Here is a 17,413-nt window from a genome sequence, read left to right as displayed (position 1 = left end):
GACTTTCTGACATATTTGTTCTAGATTTGTTGTTTATTGTTTTTATAGTTATGATCAATTTATCTTTTTGGTATTATGTATTTACTATTTAATTTTTTTTAAATATTTTAAAAATATTAATATTTCAGTAATTTTAATAATTAATTTCAACTATATTTATATATTTTATAATCAATGGATAAAATTACTAAAACATCAATATTCTTAAAACGTTTCTTAACTTATATTGGACAAAATCCCAAATACTAAAGTCAAGGCTAATATTTCAATTTGTTATGCCAGTATTTAATATGTTACATCATTATTTATCAAAAACGGATGAGAACAATAATGACCAAAATAAATCTTCTAATTTTAGTTAAAAATTATAGGAACCCAACCAAAATAATATATTTTCATAAAAACTAAAAACTTAGTTAAGCCTAAAATATTTCATACAAGACTATTTTTTTTTTTTTTAAATTCTTAAAGGATGAACGAAATAACATCCTTGAGTAGTATTAAATTCTCTATGCAATCAAAACCTCGGAAATTTTTTAAACTACAAAATCCAATTAAACATCGAATTAATCTATAGTAACATTCAAAACAATTCAAACTTAAATATTATTCATAGTTTCCAAACTCAACATACACACTCAAGTCTGAGATGGCCACATACATAGCTTTACTTCAGTCTTAAATAATAATGCGAACATTATATAAAGGACAAAGTTTTGTAGCTAAAAACATGAATTGTACTCAAATCAAAACAATTAAAACAGAATCATTAGACAAAGACACTACACATAAAGATAATGCTTTTATTTCCCTTTATTCTCTTCATATTGATCTTGATTACATCTCCTCCATCTTCATCTTTATCATTCTGGTCTTGCCCATCAATCTGCAAAAATTCAAGAGTACACTCCTAGCTACAAGAGATGATATATGAAATAGTAAATATAGCCGTAAACAAGTAAGTGCGTGTAAGAATTGTCAATGACTAAATGATCAAATTCGTCTCTAAAAAAACATTTGTTCTCTAAATTGGTTTTTGAAATATTTTTTTAATCAAATTTGTCATTCAAAAAATTTAAGTTAGTCACATTAGTCTTTTTATCGTTTTCATTGCTGATAGCGTCAAAATTTACTTAAATGACACCGCACTAGCTACATCATACACCTAACCGTCCTAATTAGGTCTAACATGATAAGTTTATCTAATCTAATTAGGACAATCATCTATCTCTGAGAATTGAAGATTATATATGGAATTGGTCCATGTTGTTGGGAAGAAATGACAAGAGTCTACAAGAAATGATATGAAGTTCTTCAAGAGAATCACTTGGAAAGCATGTGGAAAATGATTCCATTCTTCCTCCCCATATTCTCAAATAGCGCAATTTAGTAGCTCTGTAAAGTCAATCAGGTAAATCTTTCAACTTGAATGATCCATATTAATCTCAAGTACTTGAAAACTTTTAGATAGTTGAATTTTTCAGAGGCCAATTACTTCTTCATTGTTAATTTGCAAGTTCATGTACATGATTATGCATTTTGAGTCTTTTAAATGTCATTGAATTTTTTAGTTTTAGTTAAAAATGATAGGAACCCAACCAAAATAATATATTTTCATAAAAACTAAAAACTTAGTTAAGTCTAAAATATTTCATACAAGACTATTTTTTTTTAATTCTTAAAAAGGATGAACGAAATAAGATCCTTGAATAGTATTAAATTCTCTATGCAATTAAAACCTCGGAAATTTTTTAAACTACAAAATCCAATTAAAAATCGAGTTAATCTATAGTAACATTAAGAACAATTCAAACTTAAAATATTATTCATAGTTTCCAAACTCAACATACACACTCAAGTCTGAGATGGCCACATACATAGCTTTACTTCAGTCTTAAATAATAATGCGAACATTATATAAAGGACAAAGTTTTGTAGCTAAAAACATGAATTGTACTCAAATCAAAGCAATTAAAACATAATCATTAGACAAAGACACTACACATAAAGATAATGCTTTTATTTCCTTTTATTCTCTTCATATTGATCTTGATTACATCTCCTCCATCTTCATCTTTATCATTCTGGTCTTGCCCATCAATCTGCAAAAATTCAAGAGTACACTCCTAGCTACAAGAGATGATATATGAAATAGTAAATATAGCCGTAAACAAGTAAGTGCGTGTAAGAATTGTCAATGATTAAATGATCAAATTCGTTTCTAAAAAAACATTTGTTCTCTAAATTGGTTTTTGAAATATTTTTTTAATCAAATTTGTCATTCAAAAAATTTAAGTTAGTCACATTAGTCTTTTTATCGTTTTCATTGCTGATAGCGTCAAAATTTACTTAAATGACACCGCACTAGCTACATCATACACCTAACCGTCCTAATTAGGTCTAACATGATAAGTTTATCTAATCTAATTAGGACAATCATCTATCTCTGAGAATTGAAGATTATATATGGAATTGGTCCATGTTGTTGGGAAGAAATGACAAGAGTCTACAAGAAATGATATGAAGTTCTTCAAGAGAATCACTTGGAAAGCATGTGGAAAATGATTCCATTCTTCCTCCCCATATTCTCAAATAGCGCAATTTAGTAGCTCTGTAAAGTCAATCAGGTAAATCTTTCAACTTGAATGATCTATATTAATCTCAAGTACTTGAAAACTTTTAGATAGTTGAATTTGTCAGAGGCCAATTACTTCTTCATTCTTAATTTGCAAGTTCATGTACATGATTATGCATTTTGAGTCTTTTAAATGTCATTGAATTTTTCAAATTCAAGGAGTAGGAAGAACCGAAGAAGCATCAATTTGAAGCAAAGAAGCGAAACCAGCTTATTAATATACAACTCTCCAATGTCTTCTAGTTAACAACAAAAATATTATTTAATTTATACACTAAAATTAATCATTATGTATTTTTCTATAGGTATATATATAGTTTAATTTATTTTTAATGTGTATTCTCACTATTCTGTATTTTAATGTCTATTTTATACTAGAAACTAATTTTAGTAGTTAATTTTAGTGTACACCTAACATAGTTGAATTAACAAATATATTAATATTAATTAATAGAATTTCAATAATCCTTTTGTTATTTTAATTATTTTTGACCATATTTTATAAGTCTCTAATTTCCAAGCTACTAAAAGGTTAATAGATTTTAGTGAATCAAAAGAAAAGTAATTACAAGAACTAAAGTAAAATAACATGTATTTTATAAAAGTTATTTAACCATTTTATAATTGTAATAAGGATGAATGAAATAATTAAATGCATGCTTGGATGTAAAATTTGTTTGCACAATCAAATGTGATTAGAAATTTTAGCTGTAACACCGAATTAAAAATTGAATAAAATAGATAGAAATGTAGAACAATTAAAACCTTGACATATTCAAACTACTTCTAAACTCAACACCCAAAAGTTTGAGGTGACCAGCTACATAGCTTTCTTTCAGTTTTAAAAGAAAATGGGACATACAAAACCAATCGAACCACACAAATTAAAGCATTTATAAAGTAGTTGTAGCTAAAGACAGTTAGTATTGCAAGTGTGAGGAGTGCATAGAGTTAGTCTCACATCAAAGAAAATAAGAAAAAGTGAGAAATTTATAAGATGAGAAACTCATTAAGTTATCATCTTAAGATTGTGAGTTAGTTGTGGTGTCTACTCTTGCTTGATTTCTAAGCTTTATCAATGACTTCCTATTCATGTCAATAATCTTCTCAATCTGCTCCTTCAAAGATATGATCTAAGTTGCCAAACAAAGCAATTATTAGAACACAACCATTAGGCAAAGATAATGCTATTATTATCAACAAAGCAATAATTCATGGCCACTAGACAGACTAGTGCTTATGAAATTAAAATAACTTGAGCTTTAATTCAACCATGCATATATATACTAAATATAATTAAATTGTTTTATAATTTTCTAAATTTCCATTTTCTGTCAATTGACAATAAAAAAGTATTTCACTATCCAAAAATAAAGATTCATGCATCAACTCCTATAATTACAATAATAATAAAATTTTGTGCTCATTTTAAATAATGTATAGTCAATATTCAAATGATTAAGAGTTATTCATTCTTTGTATTTCACATAATAATTAGCTTATTGTGCTTTTCAATACAATAATTCATAATACGTAGTAATTGAAAGAGTTACCATTATTAGCGGTAATATTAAGATTCATAACTAAAATTCAAGACATGTGCTGCAGCCATAATAATGTTAATCGATTTGATGTATTTATTTAGAAAGATTATTAAAAAGAAATTCAAACAATTGACAAGAACTGCTTTCTTCTTCTTCACTGTCGATACGTGAGCGCTACGAATTCGCGATTTTATTTTTACTCTTTTCAAGCTTCTCGATTAATACTCCTTTCAATTTTATTTGTAATTATGTGTTAAAATTCCCCTTTGAGAGTTATACCACCTTATTATTATTAACTTATGACTCGAGTATAAGGATTTGAATATTACGGTGTTACATATATAATTTTAATTTTAACAATATATAATCACCATAATAATAATTATCGTAGAATCCAAATTATATATACTAGTATGAATTACTAATAATTATTATTATTGTTAGATATAATTGTTTGTGTATATTTTTTATCAGTTTATGTTTTTTTTAATAGTATTATAATATAATATCATAATTTTTATAACGTAAAAATTTAAAATTTAATTTTTATTATTTAAAAAAATTCAATTTACGCACCCTCCAAAAGAAAGAATTTGACCAATGTGATATGAACAATCGGAAAAGTTAAAAAAAAAAAAATCTTTATAACTAAAAGCAATGATTAACTAACTTTGAAAAAATTTTTACCAACAGACTAACAGAAGGAATTTTATTTCATTTAATAAAAATTTTGATTTTAATATCTTAATATCATTATTTTCTTAAAATTAAAATGAAACATGTCTAGGGTGTGACTCAAGTTGAAAGTATAAATTTATAACCTATATTATATTGCATTTTCAAAATTTGGAAGTATTCCATATTATAAGGACTAATTAGTTCACTCTACCATACCTTTTATATATAAATTATACCCAATTATTTAGAAAGAAAATTATATTGTCAATTTAAAAAGTTCTAGAATTAATTATATGGAGAGTAAGATATAACACTAACTGGTTAATTAAAATTCCAACAATTAATTATTCATGCAAAAATTGAAATAATAATAATAATAATAAACCAGTATGGTTAGATTTGTAATATTATGAGAGAGATTATTTGAACTAACCTCGCATTGTGGGATATGAGCAATTTTGAGCCAATCTGGACCTGTCTCCTCATTGTACCTTTCATATAATTCGGGACAATAATATATCTTTAAATATTGAAGATGATGAGTTTGATCCATGTTAGGAAGAGATGACATTTCTTCACACCGATCGATATAAAGTTGTTCAAGAGAGGTCATCGACAACCTTGTGGGCAATGATTTTATCCCTGTTATGCTTATACTCAAATATTGCAATTTAGTAGCTCTTTCAAGCCATTTTGGTAAAGCATTCAACTTTTTTGATCCAGCGATTGAGAATAATTGAAGGTTTAAATTATTTACTTGCACATGTTGCTTTCCTTCTTCCTCCTCATCCTCAAAATTCACCAGCTCTTCACACCAAAGAAAGACCAGCTTCTTTAAAGTAGTCAAGCGACCAACAGCACTTGGTACGGACACTAACCTTGAACAATTGAAAAGATACAAGAATTTGAGTTGTTGGAAGCGCCCTATATTCATTGAAGACAAACTTGTAATTTTGATTCCCATCAAAAGCAAATATTGTAGATAGATGAGTTTGTTCATGTTTTTGGGAAGTTCTTGAAGGCTGTCACAATGAAGGCCCAAACTCTGCAAACTTTGAAGCTTACAAATGGAATCAGGAAGCTTTTTCAAACTAGGACAATTTCCAAGAAAGAGATATCTCAGGTGCTTCTTCATTGTGGCAAAGCAATCATCAGGAAACGAGCTCAACTCCATATCTTTTGTTAGGTGCAACACCCTCAGATAGTTGAACTTCTCGGAGGTCCATTCTATTGATGCTTCTTGTTGCCCCTCTTGCACAACGGTTCTTGTTCTGCTTGACTCTTTCATTGTTAATTTTGCAAGATCATGTACAAGATCATGCATTTTGAGATTTTTAAATGCCATCAAATTTCCAATCTTGGGAAACAAGAAAGAATATACTTCATCAATTTGAAGTAAAGATGTTGAAACAAGCTTTTTAAGATATAACTCTCCAATATCTTCTGCATCTTCCTCTTCGCGTGAAGGTTGGAGGAGTCCATGAGCCATCCAGAACATAATCAACTCAATACCATCATATTCATAATCCTTTGGAAAACAAGAGCAGTATGAAAAACATTGCTTTACTTCTGGTGGCAAGTGATTGTAACTCAATTTGAGTGATGGCAAAATGTCACTTTCTTCTTGATTGAGATTCCACACCTCACTATCCCTTATTTTTCTCCATTCATTTTCATCATGGGATTTTGATCTAAGCAAGCAACCCAAAGTTGTTATAGCCAAGGGCACCCCTTTGCATTTTTTAACAATTTGCTCCCCAATTTGCTTTAGCCTTGGGTACTTCTCTTCTTCCTTCTCTTCTTGGAATGCACATTTTGTAAACAGCCTCCAACATTCATTCTCAGGAAGTCCTTCTAATTTTATTACAAGATTACTCCCCACAATGTCAACAACATTTCTGCTACGAGTGGTCACTATAATTTTGCTGCCTTTGTCACCACCTACTCCTAACAAGTGATTTCTCAATTCATTCCATTTGCTGTGGATTTCATTCCAAACATCGTCTAACACGAGTAAGAATTTTTTACCACACAACGTTCGCTTGAGAAGAGATATCATATATTCCAAACTAGAATTTGCATCCACGAAATTCTCTCCCTTTGAGGCCACATGAATGATTCTTTGTATTAGCTTCTTGACATCAAAATCATCAGATACACACACCCAGATTAAGGGATCAAAATGCTCATTCACTGAGATATCATTGTAAACCATTTGTGCAAGTGTAGTTTTTCCCAAACCTCCGATCCCAACAATTGAGATCACATCAATACTATTAGCTTCTGATTTTTGTGTCATCAATGACTTTATAATCTCCTCTTTCTCTTCAAGTCTACCACACACACGGGAAGACAATGAAGAAGCAGTTTCTCGCCATGGTAAATTGTGTTCAAGAGTTGGAGTGTTGACATATTGTTCAACTATACCCAAGTCTCTCCCTTCTCTTATTTTTTCATCCATCTTCTGTTTCATATCTTTGATTTTGTGAGCCATCCTGATGCGAAATGCAAGTGGATTACTTGTATATGAGAAGAACCGGCGGACCTTCGTGCAAATGCTTCCATACATTTTGACCACTTCATTAAGTTTTGCTTCATACTCTATTTCATCTAATATGTCACCAGCTTCATCAAATGCCTCTCTGAGTTGCTTCAACCACTCATCTATACTGTGGTTTTTTGCTTGCTTGTTCTCAGCATCTATGAGATATGCTTTGATGATTCTCAAAGAACTTTCAAACTTTTTTACATCATCTTTAAGACCACATGCCAGAGCAATCTCTTGAAAAGATTTTGTTGCTAGATTGCCTAAGAGTGTTGATGCCACACCAGAAACAACATCAGCCATTGGAGAATTAGTGAAAACAACCTAGCAAAAAAGTATAAGATGGAAAAGAAAGGTTAACCACACAACGGATAAAAAAAATTACAATTGCACAATGTAAAAATTACTAGTAAAGTAGTTAATTTCCTAGTTAATGAAAAAACAACATTGTATAGTATAACATAAAAAATCTCCTAATAAAATATAAGTGGTTTATTCTTTGAGTTATTAAAATCGATTTGGTATAGTCAATTTGGCCACACTGCTTTATGAGTATATCTGTTGTCTGATTCTTGCTCGAAATTGGAAGTAATTTGATCAGACAAGATGCAGCTCTCTTGCGAACCACATGACAATCAACATCAATGTCTGGACATGAGGCCCAATTAATATTAATAAATCCTTTCAAACTAAGGTCAGGTGAGACAGGGAATAGAAGTCCAGTAGCAGGGGTGTTTTTAAGGTACATGAGAACTTAAATTGCTGTTTGGTAGTGTGCAGTGGTAGGACAATCTAAGCATGGACTTAATTTGCCAACAACATAGCAAATATCAGGTCGTATTGTTGTCAAATATACTAATCTGTCCACTAATAGACGATAACCTAAGACGTTAATGTAAGGAAGAGCCACTATCTTGGATAGTTTGGATGTGTATTTCATAGGTGTACTCGTAGGTTTGGCATCACCAAGGCCATAGTCTTTCAACAAATTAGTAACATATGTGAAAAGAAGAAGCAAAATTCTTCTTTTGGTTTGAAATCAACAAAAATGGCTAGAGGTTACAAATGATACAAGTAGAGCATGATGAAGTTTTAAGAAAATTAAAGAACATTATAGAACTTAAACTTGGTCTAGAATCAAGTATGATGCAAATGGTCCTTATTAAGTTAGAAGACTCATGAAACTACTTGCAAGTTGTCCAACTTGTATAGTCAAAGTTCTAGTTGTAAAACCCGTAAAATTAATAAATAAGTATCCAATAAATAAATTATTATTCAAAAATATTAGAAAGTTAAATTTTACAGTTAAATCATAGTTATCAAAACCGAACCGGTAATCGATCCGACTAAGTTACTGGGTTAATGGTTCAACCGATGAGTTACTAGTTGAACCGTTTGACCCGGTAATAATTAAATAAATATTTACAATTATAATAAAATTAAAATTTGGATACATTATATTTAATTATGTAACGCTACGTCAGCAAAAATAATTATTTTTTATATTAACAGCATGAAATGGTTATTCAAAAGAAGAGAGGTGATTGATACTTATGTAAAATATCTTATATTGTTAGTATATCAAAATTAACTATAAAATAAACAAATACAATATTATTATGAAAAAATAAAAATAATATTTTATATTTTTAAATTATATTGCTTTAATTTAAATATAATTATTTTTAGTATAATATATATAATTATTAGTCCTTAGTATGATAACTTAATAAGTGCTTGGTTTTGCTTTTATAATATATATAATTATTTATCCTATTACTACTAAAGGACAAGTTGTCGTAGCGGAAGATCCACCTTGCTTTAACGCAAAGACCTCAGGTTCGAACGGACCAAACCAGTTGAACCGGATCTAAATCGGGCCCATGACCCAACCCAACCCCATTTTACTTAAGCAACTCAGCATCCCCTCTCCCCATATGATGAGAAACACGGTGCACAAGGGAGAAGGGGGAAGAATAAAGCACAAATTTACAAACCCTTGGCTAAAGTTTAACTTCATATAACTTTTGATCCGGAGCTCCGATCGCAGCACCGTATGCGGCCACGCGACCGCAGTGTCAAGCTCTACAAAGCCCAGTACTCAATTAGGTAAGGAAGTCACTTTTCAGTTTTGATTCTCTCCTCCCCCAATTTCAAAAATCCTATGATTTGGGTGTTGAGATTTTATTGGTTTTGATGTTTAGGATCAAGCTAACCTAGTAGGCTTGCCGAGTTTTGACCCAATTTTTCGTTGGTAAGGTGAGGATTCTCAAACCATAGTGAATTTCTTGATTAATTGTGGTTAAGTATTAAGTTTGTGTATATGTATGCGATAATGTATATTAGGTAGTGAATATGTAATTGTGGAACATAATTGAGGTGATTGAAAGCTTGGATTGAGTCTTGGTTGCTGAATTTTGGTGGTGAAGACTTGTGGTCTTGCATATTTAAGGTGTCTTTGGCGTAGAGAGAAATCGGTCAAGGTATGGTTTTGGTTTCCCGTATATAATATATAATGTCTTGTGAAAACATAGGCTAGATGACTATAAGATAGGTTGAAGCATGTATGTATGTTATGAGTTAGTAACCTTAATAAAAATATTGAGTGGTCTTAAAATGGGTTGGTGATTGGTGATTTAATGATGATATTTTAATGATTGAGAATGAGATTATGTTGATTATGAATTCTTGGGGTTGAAATTCATGAATTTGTGTATTGATGGGTCACGGAGTAAATGAGAATTGGTTAGGTATGAGTATGAATTGGTTGAATGAGTATGAGTTGTTATATGTAGAAATATTGTTGTGTAATTATTGATGAGTATTGACTTAAAGTATATTAAATTGAGAATCTTGAATGAGTTGAGAAATTGAGAATTGAATAGTTTAAATGGTTGAATGATTGATTAAAGGTTGATAAGCATTTGGCATTGATTATAAGTGTTTTGGAAGTATTTTGGTTGATAGTGGTTTGGTTTGAAAAAGAAAATTTGGTAAAAATAGAGGTTGGTATTTTTGAGAAAAAATCTGATTTTTTACTGAACTTCGGCGGGCCATAACTCGGCTTTCGAATCCTCAAGTTTTTCCAAATTTGTTTCAATTGAAAATTGCGTCCGTGAAATTTACACCGTTTGAAGAATGATGAAAATTTTTTTTTTTACAAAAAAGCTATACGCGTTGGAAGTTTGGTGTTTAAATGTAAATTCTGCAGCATTAACAGTGTTGAGTTTGAAAAACTAATTTCTGTGATGTACAAACATTATAAGCTAATTATCAATTGTTTGTATAACTTATTTGTTTAAGTGTGCAGGAAAATAAATTAAACATCTTGGCCCAAGGAACAAATGATTAAGCCCATTGTAAAACATACATTGGTCCACCATAATTAAGCCAAGTCCCATCACACATCCATGAACCAAAGAAAGATAGATGGCCCAAATCCTTCAAGCCCATTCGGTAACCTATACTTCCCACCTTCAAATACTTGAACCCTAAATTCATTTCAATTAATTTCCTTGAAGCTTCCACTGAAAGCCAAATCCTTTCTTCTCTCTCCTCTCTCCTTTCACTTCAGTCACGTCATAGACAAGGAAGAAAGAAAGAAAAGGAAAGTGCAGAAGCTATGGTAGGTTGAAGAACAAAAGGTTTGTTTCCAAATCTAAGCAAGAAGAAATTAAAAAGCTACAACCAAGTAGCCAGTTTTCATATGGTCAGAGCATTTCAAGAAAGTATCTTCTCTCATTTGGCTACATCGAGGAACCAAGAAGAAATCCACGAAGTCTCAAGCACAAATCAAGCAACCATGGAGAAAGTGAAGTCAACTATAGTCAGAAGCTCATCCACAGTCCAAATCAAAACCTGGAGCCAAAACAAAGCTCTACGGTCAAGATTGAAGAAGCTTGAAGAAAAAGGATGAGAGAGAAGGGATAAGTTGCATTCAACAAATTCGGATCTCTCTCTCATCACTGACAAAGCCGTTGCAAGCTCTGTAAAGAAGAAGAAGATAGTATGGACCTTGAACTAGCTTCAACCTTGGAAGATTCACTCTTCTATAATAAGAGTGAACGGCCAAGGGTTGAAAGTAAGAGAGAAAGAACAAAGCACAGAGTTCGGTTCTCATAGCTTCCTAAGCTTGTTGATTTCTCCTCCTTCATGTTGTTCATTAGTATTTTCTTTTTCTCAGTTTAATTTGTCTGAGTTTCATTGAAAAAGGCAAACATGGTGAGGTTTGTAAGAAAAAGCCAATAAAAGGTAAAAGGCAGTGAGTTAAATTAGGAGAAAAGGCCATAAGATGTCTCAGATTTTCTTTGTACATCTTTCTGTTTTATTTCATAATCCTGTGGGGATTCCCTTACAAGTTGGGTTAGCACTTGGCTGTTGAAAGATAGGTTGAGTCCTAGTCAAATTTAGATTGGGTTAGAATCTGGATTTGTTCCAAATAGGATTGGGTAGATCCTAGGGAAACATTGGTGTATGTAATGTGTTAAAAAAGTTTTGGTGTATGTAATGTGTTAAAAAAGTTAGTGAAATTCCATCATAATTGTGATGGAGACTGGACATAGGCTACATTGCACTAGGTAGCTGAACCAGGATATATCTGGGTGTTACTCCTTCCTCTCTACTTCTCTTCTATTTCTATTACTCAGGAGACAAAAAGAAAATGTCTCTTAATTTGATACGAGACAAAAGTAAAAATATCTCCTAAGTTTATTTGAAAAAGCAAAAAGTAACAGTCACAAGAAAAGGAGGCTAAGATTCAACCACATTTCTCTTAGCTACTGATAACCATCAAACAACTTTTTGAGAAAAAGGTGTGGGGCGCGTACGCGGACATATGGCTGCGTATGCGACCATTCGCCTCTGTCCAGGGTACTCGCGTACGCGGGCAAGGGTCGCGTACGCGAGTTGGGAAAAATCACCCTTCTGCATACACGGGACATGATTCGCATACGCATGCCCTGTTTTTCAAAAACTTGAGTTTTGTGATTTTAAACATGATTTTGAACTTTTAAACCTCTATTTTTACCCTTTAAGACCCTAAACTTAGTTTTATTCATAGTGAGGGGGTTGAACCTTGAGAAAATGGTGACTTGGAAGTGAAGAAAGTGTGTGAAGTGGTGAAATATGGTTGAGGAAGTGCGAAATTGATCATGACGTATAGTTGATGACTAAATTGAGAGGTGAATGTTGAGATTGGCAATGATTGAGTATGGCCGGATTGGCTGAGATGGTAAGATCTGGGTGTGATCCTGCTTACGTGTCACCTCGAAAATTGTATTGGTGCTTACACCAGGGAATGATGGAGGTTCCAACCCATTTTGCTCGTGGTTGCGGTGTCCTGATGGAGACGGAGGTTTTATCCCGCCCGTGGTGAGGACGGGAGTTTCATCCTGCTCATGAGGTTTGCAAGTTGAGGACGAAGGATTTTCTCTCTTGTCGTGATGTAGATGTGGGGAAGGTAGAAATGCACTCTCCTTCGTATTGTTTTTTCTCACATTCTTCTCCGGTTGCAAGGTGGAAAAGTACACTCATTCGTAATTCCTCCAGGAGAAGGTGGAAATGCACTCTCCTTCATTTGTGTTCCTCCTTGGGATGCGCAACCTAGAGACCATGTCCAGGTTAGCTACCGGATGTGTCGGGTTCTGGTAACTTAACCAACACGTGAACTCACGGCCAGTAGGAAAGGCATACATCATATGCATATGTGTGTTTTGAATGATTGTGCATTAATTGGATTTGCCTATGTGATCATCATGCTTACCTGCTATATTTGCTACTTGCCATATATGTATCCTATTTGTGTTTGCTTTGTTTGTATTTGCTTGTCTGTGTACTAGAGTTTTGGAGGATTGGAGAAAGGTGGAAATTAGGGCTTAAGTTAGAAAGGAATTAGAAATAAGAACATTAGATAACCTACCCTGTTTATGGTTTTTTATTTATAAACCTTAAGATTTAAATCTGAGTGTCGAAGTTCTAGGATTGCTTTTGGCTTTTCCGGGACCTTGTATATTATGTATGTGGGCACTATTACCATACTGAGAACCTTCGGTTCTCATACCATATATATGTTGTTATTTTTATATGCAGGTCGGTATGCACCTCGGTGAGAATTTGAGATATCTAGCAAACAAAATCTATTTTAGGATTTTATATTTTGATATCATATGATATATTATGATTTAGAATTCTCCTATATGTATATATAGCTAACTAGGTCCCTCTTAGAGGTCGACAATGGAGAAACAGGTCGTTTATTTTGTATTTTGGGATTCCTTCGGGTTATGACATATGTATTTACTTCGCGGGATGAGTCAAGAGCTTGCTATTTTGTATTTTGATCCTCCACTTCTTATTGTGTAGTTTATGTTTTATCCGGTTGCGCTTTTCCATGTGCAATGTGTTTTATTTTTGCGGTTTTTATTTAAACCTTCTTTCAAGGCTCCTAGTTATAAATTTTTTCAACTATATTACGTACATGTTTTCTTTTAGAGGTTATAATATCTCACTACCTCTATTTTATGACTTAAGCTTAAACCTCTGCGTAGTAGGGTATTACATGCAAAATTTGCAACTTGAAGATAAGTTATCTTAGTTGCAATATTTGACTTAGTCAAAGAATGAGTTGTTACATAAGTTGATATTTATCAACTTGTCATACAACTTGATAAAGATGAATATAAAAGAAGACTCTAGTACACACACTTGTGCAATTTGTGCACAACTTGATCAACTTGTAAACCAAATGCACCTCCATAAAATACTATATAGGGAGTTAAGGTATTTGCTAATGTATGTCATGTTTTTGCATAGAATTAGTGAGTGAAACTTAGAGAGAAAAGTAGTAAGGTCTCTCATGTGTGTAATCTCTTTGTATGAATTTCTATAATATGTAAGAGAGTATTATAAACTTCTCTATATATTGTGAGAGACTGTAATTTCACCACTTTGTCATATTATTTTCACTATTATCTATATTCTTGTTCAGTTCTATCTATTTCTCGTCCACAAATTATAGTTGTGTTATTTTGTCTCTATTAAATCTGGTACCTAACAGTGGTATCAGAACTTTAGGTTCTTAATCTTCCGCTGCAAAAGGGCAAGTTGGTATCAGAACCATGGAAACAAAATTTAAGATCGAGAAATTCAATGGGAATAACTTTTTTCTTTGAAAACTGAAGATCAAGGCAATTTCGAGAAAGGAGAATTATAGAAGGCAGGCCTACCGACACTCCTGATGACAAGTGAAAAGAGATGGAGGGGAACGTCATTGCCAATTTACACTTGGCTATGGGCAGATTCCGTATTATCAAGCATATCGGAGAAACAGACAGCAAAGGCGATTTGGGAGGCACTCACTAAGTTGTACGAAACGAAGTCACTTCACAATAGAATATTCATGAAAAGGAGGCTCTATACTCTTCGTATGAGTGAATCTACATCGGTGACGGATTATATCAACAATCTTAATACTGTATTTTCACAATTGACAGCCATGTAGTGTCAAATTGTAGAAAATGAACGTGCTGAACTTCTTCTCCAAAGTTTACCAGACTCGTATGATCAACTTATCATCAATATCACAAATAACAATATTGCTAATCAACTTTGATTTGATGATGTTGCTGCCACTATTCTTGAAGAAGAAAGCAGGCACAAAATAAAGATGATCGAAATGGAAAGTTCTAAGCAAGCAGAAGTTTTGTCGGTGATGAGAGGCAGATCAACAAAATGTGGCTCTAGTGGGAGTCAAAATTGTGGTAGATCAAGGTCTCGAAAGAAGAACCTTACTTGTTACAACTGTGGCAAGAAAGGGCACTTGAAGAAAGATTGTTGGTTCAACAAGAAGAGCATAGAAAAAACTGCTAATGCAACTACCTCACATAGTTGTGTTGCAAACACCTTTGATGATGGAAATGTCTTGTGCATCGAAGTTGCTATTGGTCATGAAGACAATAAACCACTAGCTGATGTCTGGATATTGAATTGTGCAGCAACATATCACATGACTCCACATCATGAGTGGTTTAGCACTTATGAACCTGTTTCAAAAGGATCTGTACTCATGGGAGATGATCATGCCTTAGAAATTTTTGGAATCGGTACCATCAAAATTAAGATGTTTGATGGTTCTATCCATACAGTTCAAGGTGTAAGACATGTGAATGGCCTGAGAAAAAATTTGTTATCCGTTGAGCGGTTGGATTCTTAAGGGTACAAGATTAATATTGAAATTGGATCATTGAAAGTGACTAATGGTGCTTGTGTGATCATGAAGGCAAAATGGCTAACAACCAATCTCTACTTGCTTTCTAGAGATACAGTTCGAGACGCAGAAGCATCAGTTACATTTGTAGACCAAGAAGACACAATGATATTGTGGCATCGCAAATTAAACCATATGTCAGAACATGCTCTATATAGGTTCTTGCATAACATAATCTCCTTCCAGGGTTTAAAACGATGAATCTACCTTTCTATGAGCACTTGGGACAAGCAAACAGCATAGATTGAAGTTTAAAAGATCAACCGCTAAAAGCAAGCACGTACTAGACTTGATTCATTCTAATGTGTGAGAATCACTAGAATTATCACTAGAAAGAGCAAAATATTTTGTCTCCTTCATAGATGATTACTCACGAAGAATCTGGGTATTTTCCATCAAGAAGAAGTCAGATGTGTTTCTAGTATTTAAGGAGTTTAAAGCACGAATAGAGCCTGAAAGTGAGAAGAAAATAAAGTGCATGAGGACCGACAATGGAGGAGAATGCACTGATGGTGATCATTGCATTTTGCAAGCATAAGGGTATTCAGAGGCAATTTACAGTTGCATATATACCTCAACAAAATGGTGTTGTAGAGCGGATGAACAAAACTCTTCTAAGAAGAAGTCGAGCTATGTTGCGGACTGCAGGATTAGCCAATTCTTTCTGGACAGAAGCAGTCAAAACATCCTGTGATTAACAGATCCCCGTCAACAGCAATTGGGTTGAAAACTCCAATGGAGATGTGGCAAGGTAAGCCACCTGATTATTCTTCTCTCTATATGTTTGGATGTCCTATTTATGTGATGTTCAATATCGAAGAAAGAACAAAGCTTGATCCTAAATCAAGAAAGTATATCTTCTTGGGCTATGCTGTTATTCTCAGTAGAGATGTTATATTTGCTGAAAACAAGTTGCAAAAGGAGCAAAAAAACAACAGTAGCACTAAAGAAACTACTACAATATAAATGAATGATAAATCTAGAAAAAAGAACTCTTTTGAAGTAGAACTTGAGCAAGTTGAACAAGGACCAGCTGAAGCTCGCAGAACAACACCTGAACTGAGAAAACCATCATGGCATGCCGACTATACCATAACTTGCCATTATGCATATTGTTTTGTTATTGAAGATGGAGAACCATCAACCTTTCAAGAGGCTGTTGAAAATCCACATTCTTCTTTATGGATGACGGCCATATAAGAAAAAATGGAAATACTATGCAGAAACAAGACGTGGGAGCTTGTCCCACTCCCGGATAGAAGGAAAGGAATTAGTAACAAATGGATTTATAAAATAAAGTGTGATAATCATGACCCGATAGAACGTTATCGTGCAGAACTAGCGGTGAAAAAATTCTTCTTTTTCGGTTGATCTGATTTGTCATTCTCTATCGTTGCTATGTCTCCTGGCTGTCGATCCTTGTCATCACAGTCTTGTCGGGTACCTGGTCATGGCTGCATCTAGTTTTGATTCATTGATTCGAGCTTTTGAGTTTGCCCCAGTTTCTTTACTTTGAGCCCCTACCTCTGATAGGTTTTTATTTTCTTTTTTAATTTTTTTGCTTTAGTTATTGTATATTACATTTTACTGTTATAATGCAAAAAAACATGCTTGGTTTATGGTGCGAGGTGTTTTACCAAAACTAATTCTTACAAAGATTGATGGCTTTGAATTGTCTTTGTTTTTAATCCCATGATAATTCTCAAGGCTAAGCTGCTTATATATTATTTCTCTTAGGTGCCTCAATG

General features: G+C 32.9%; 1 protein-coding gene and 1 long non-coding RNA gene across 2 annotated transcripts; one reads left to right on the top strand and one right to left on the bottom strand.

The window, feature by feature from the left end:
- On the bottom strand, positions 3,658 to 7,705 carry LOC110269138 (disease resistance protein RGA2-like). Its single transcript, XM_021116791.1, has 2 exons — positions 5,291 to 7,705; positions 3,658 to 3,768 (listed from the first exon to the last, which is right to left on the bottom strand). Exons 1-2 carry the CDS (start codon positions 7,703 to 7,705, stop codon positions 3,658 to 3,660), a joined length of 2,526 nt encoding a protein of 841 aa, XP_020972450.1.
- On the top strand, positions 9,369 to 12,036 carry LOC110268642. Its single transcript, XR_002356917.1, has 3 exons — positions 9,369 to 9,511; positions 9,607 to 9,661; positions 9,749 to 12,036. It is a non-coding gene; the product is annotated as an uncharacterized LOC110268642 (long non-coding RNA).

Source organism: Arachis ipaensis, chromosome B02, assembly GCF_000816755.2.
Source record: "Arachis ipaensis cultivar K30076 chromosome B02, Araip1.1, whole genome shotgun sequence".
In the NCBI taxonomy this organism is placed as follows: Eukaryota; Viridiplantae; Streptophyta; class Magnoliopsida; order Fabales; family Fabaceae; genus Arachis; species Arachis ipaensis.
This window is presented reverse-complemented; position numbering and strand designations above follow the sequence as displayed.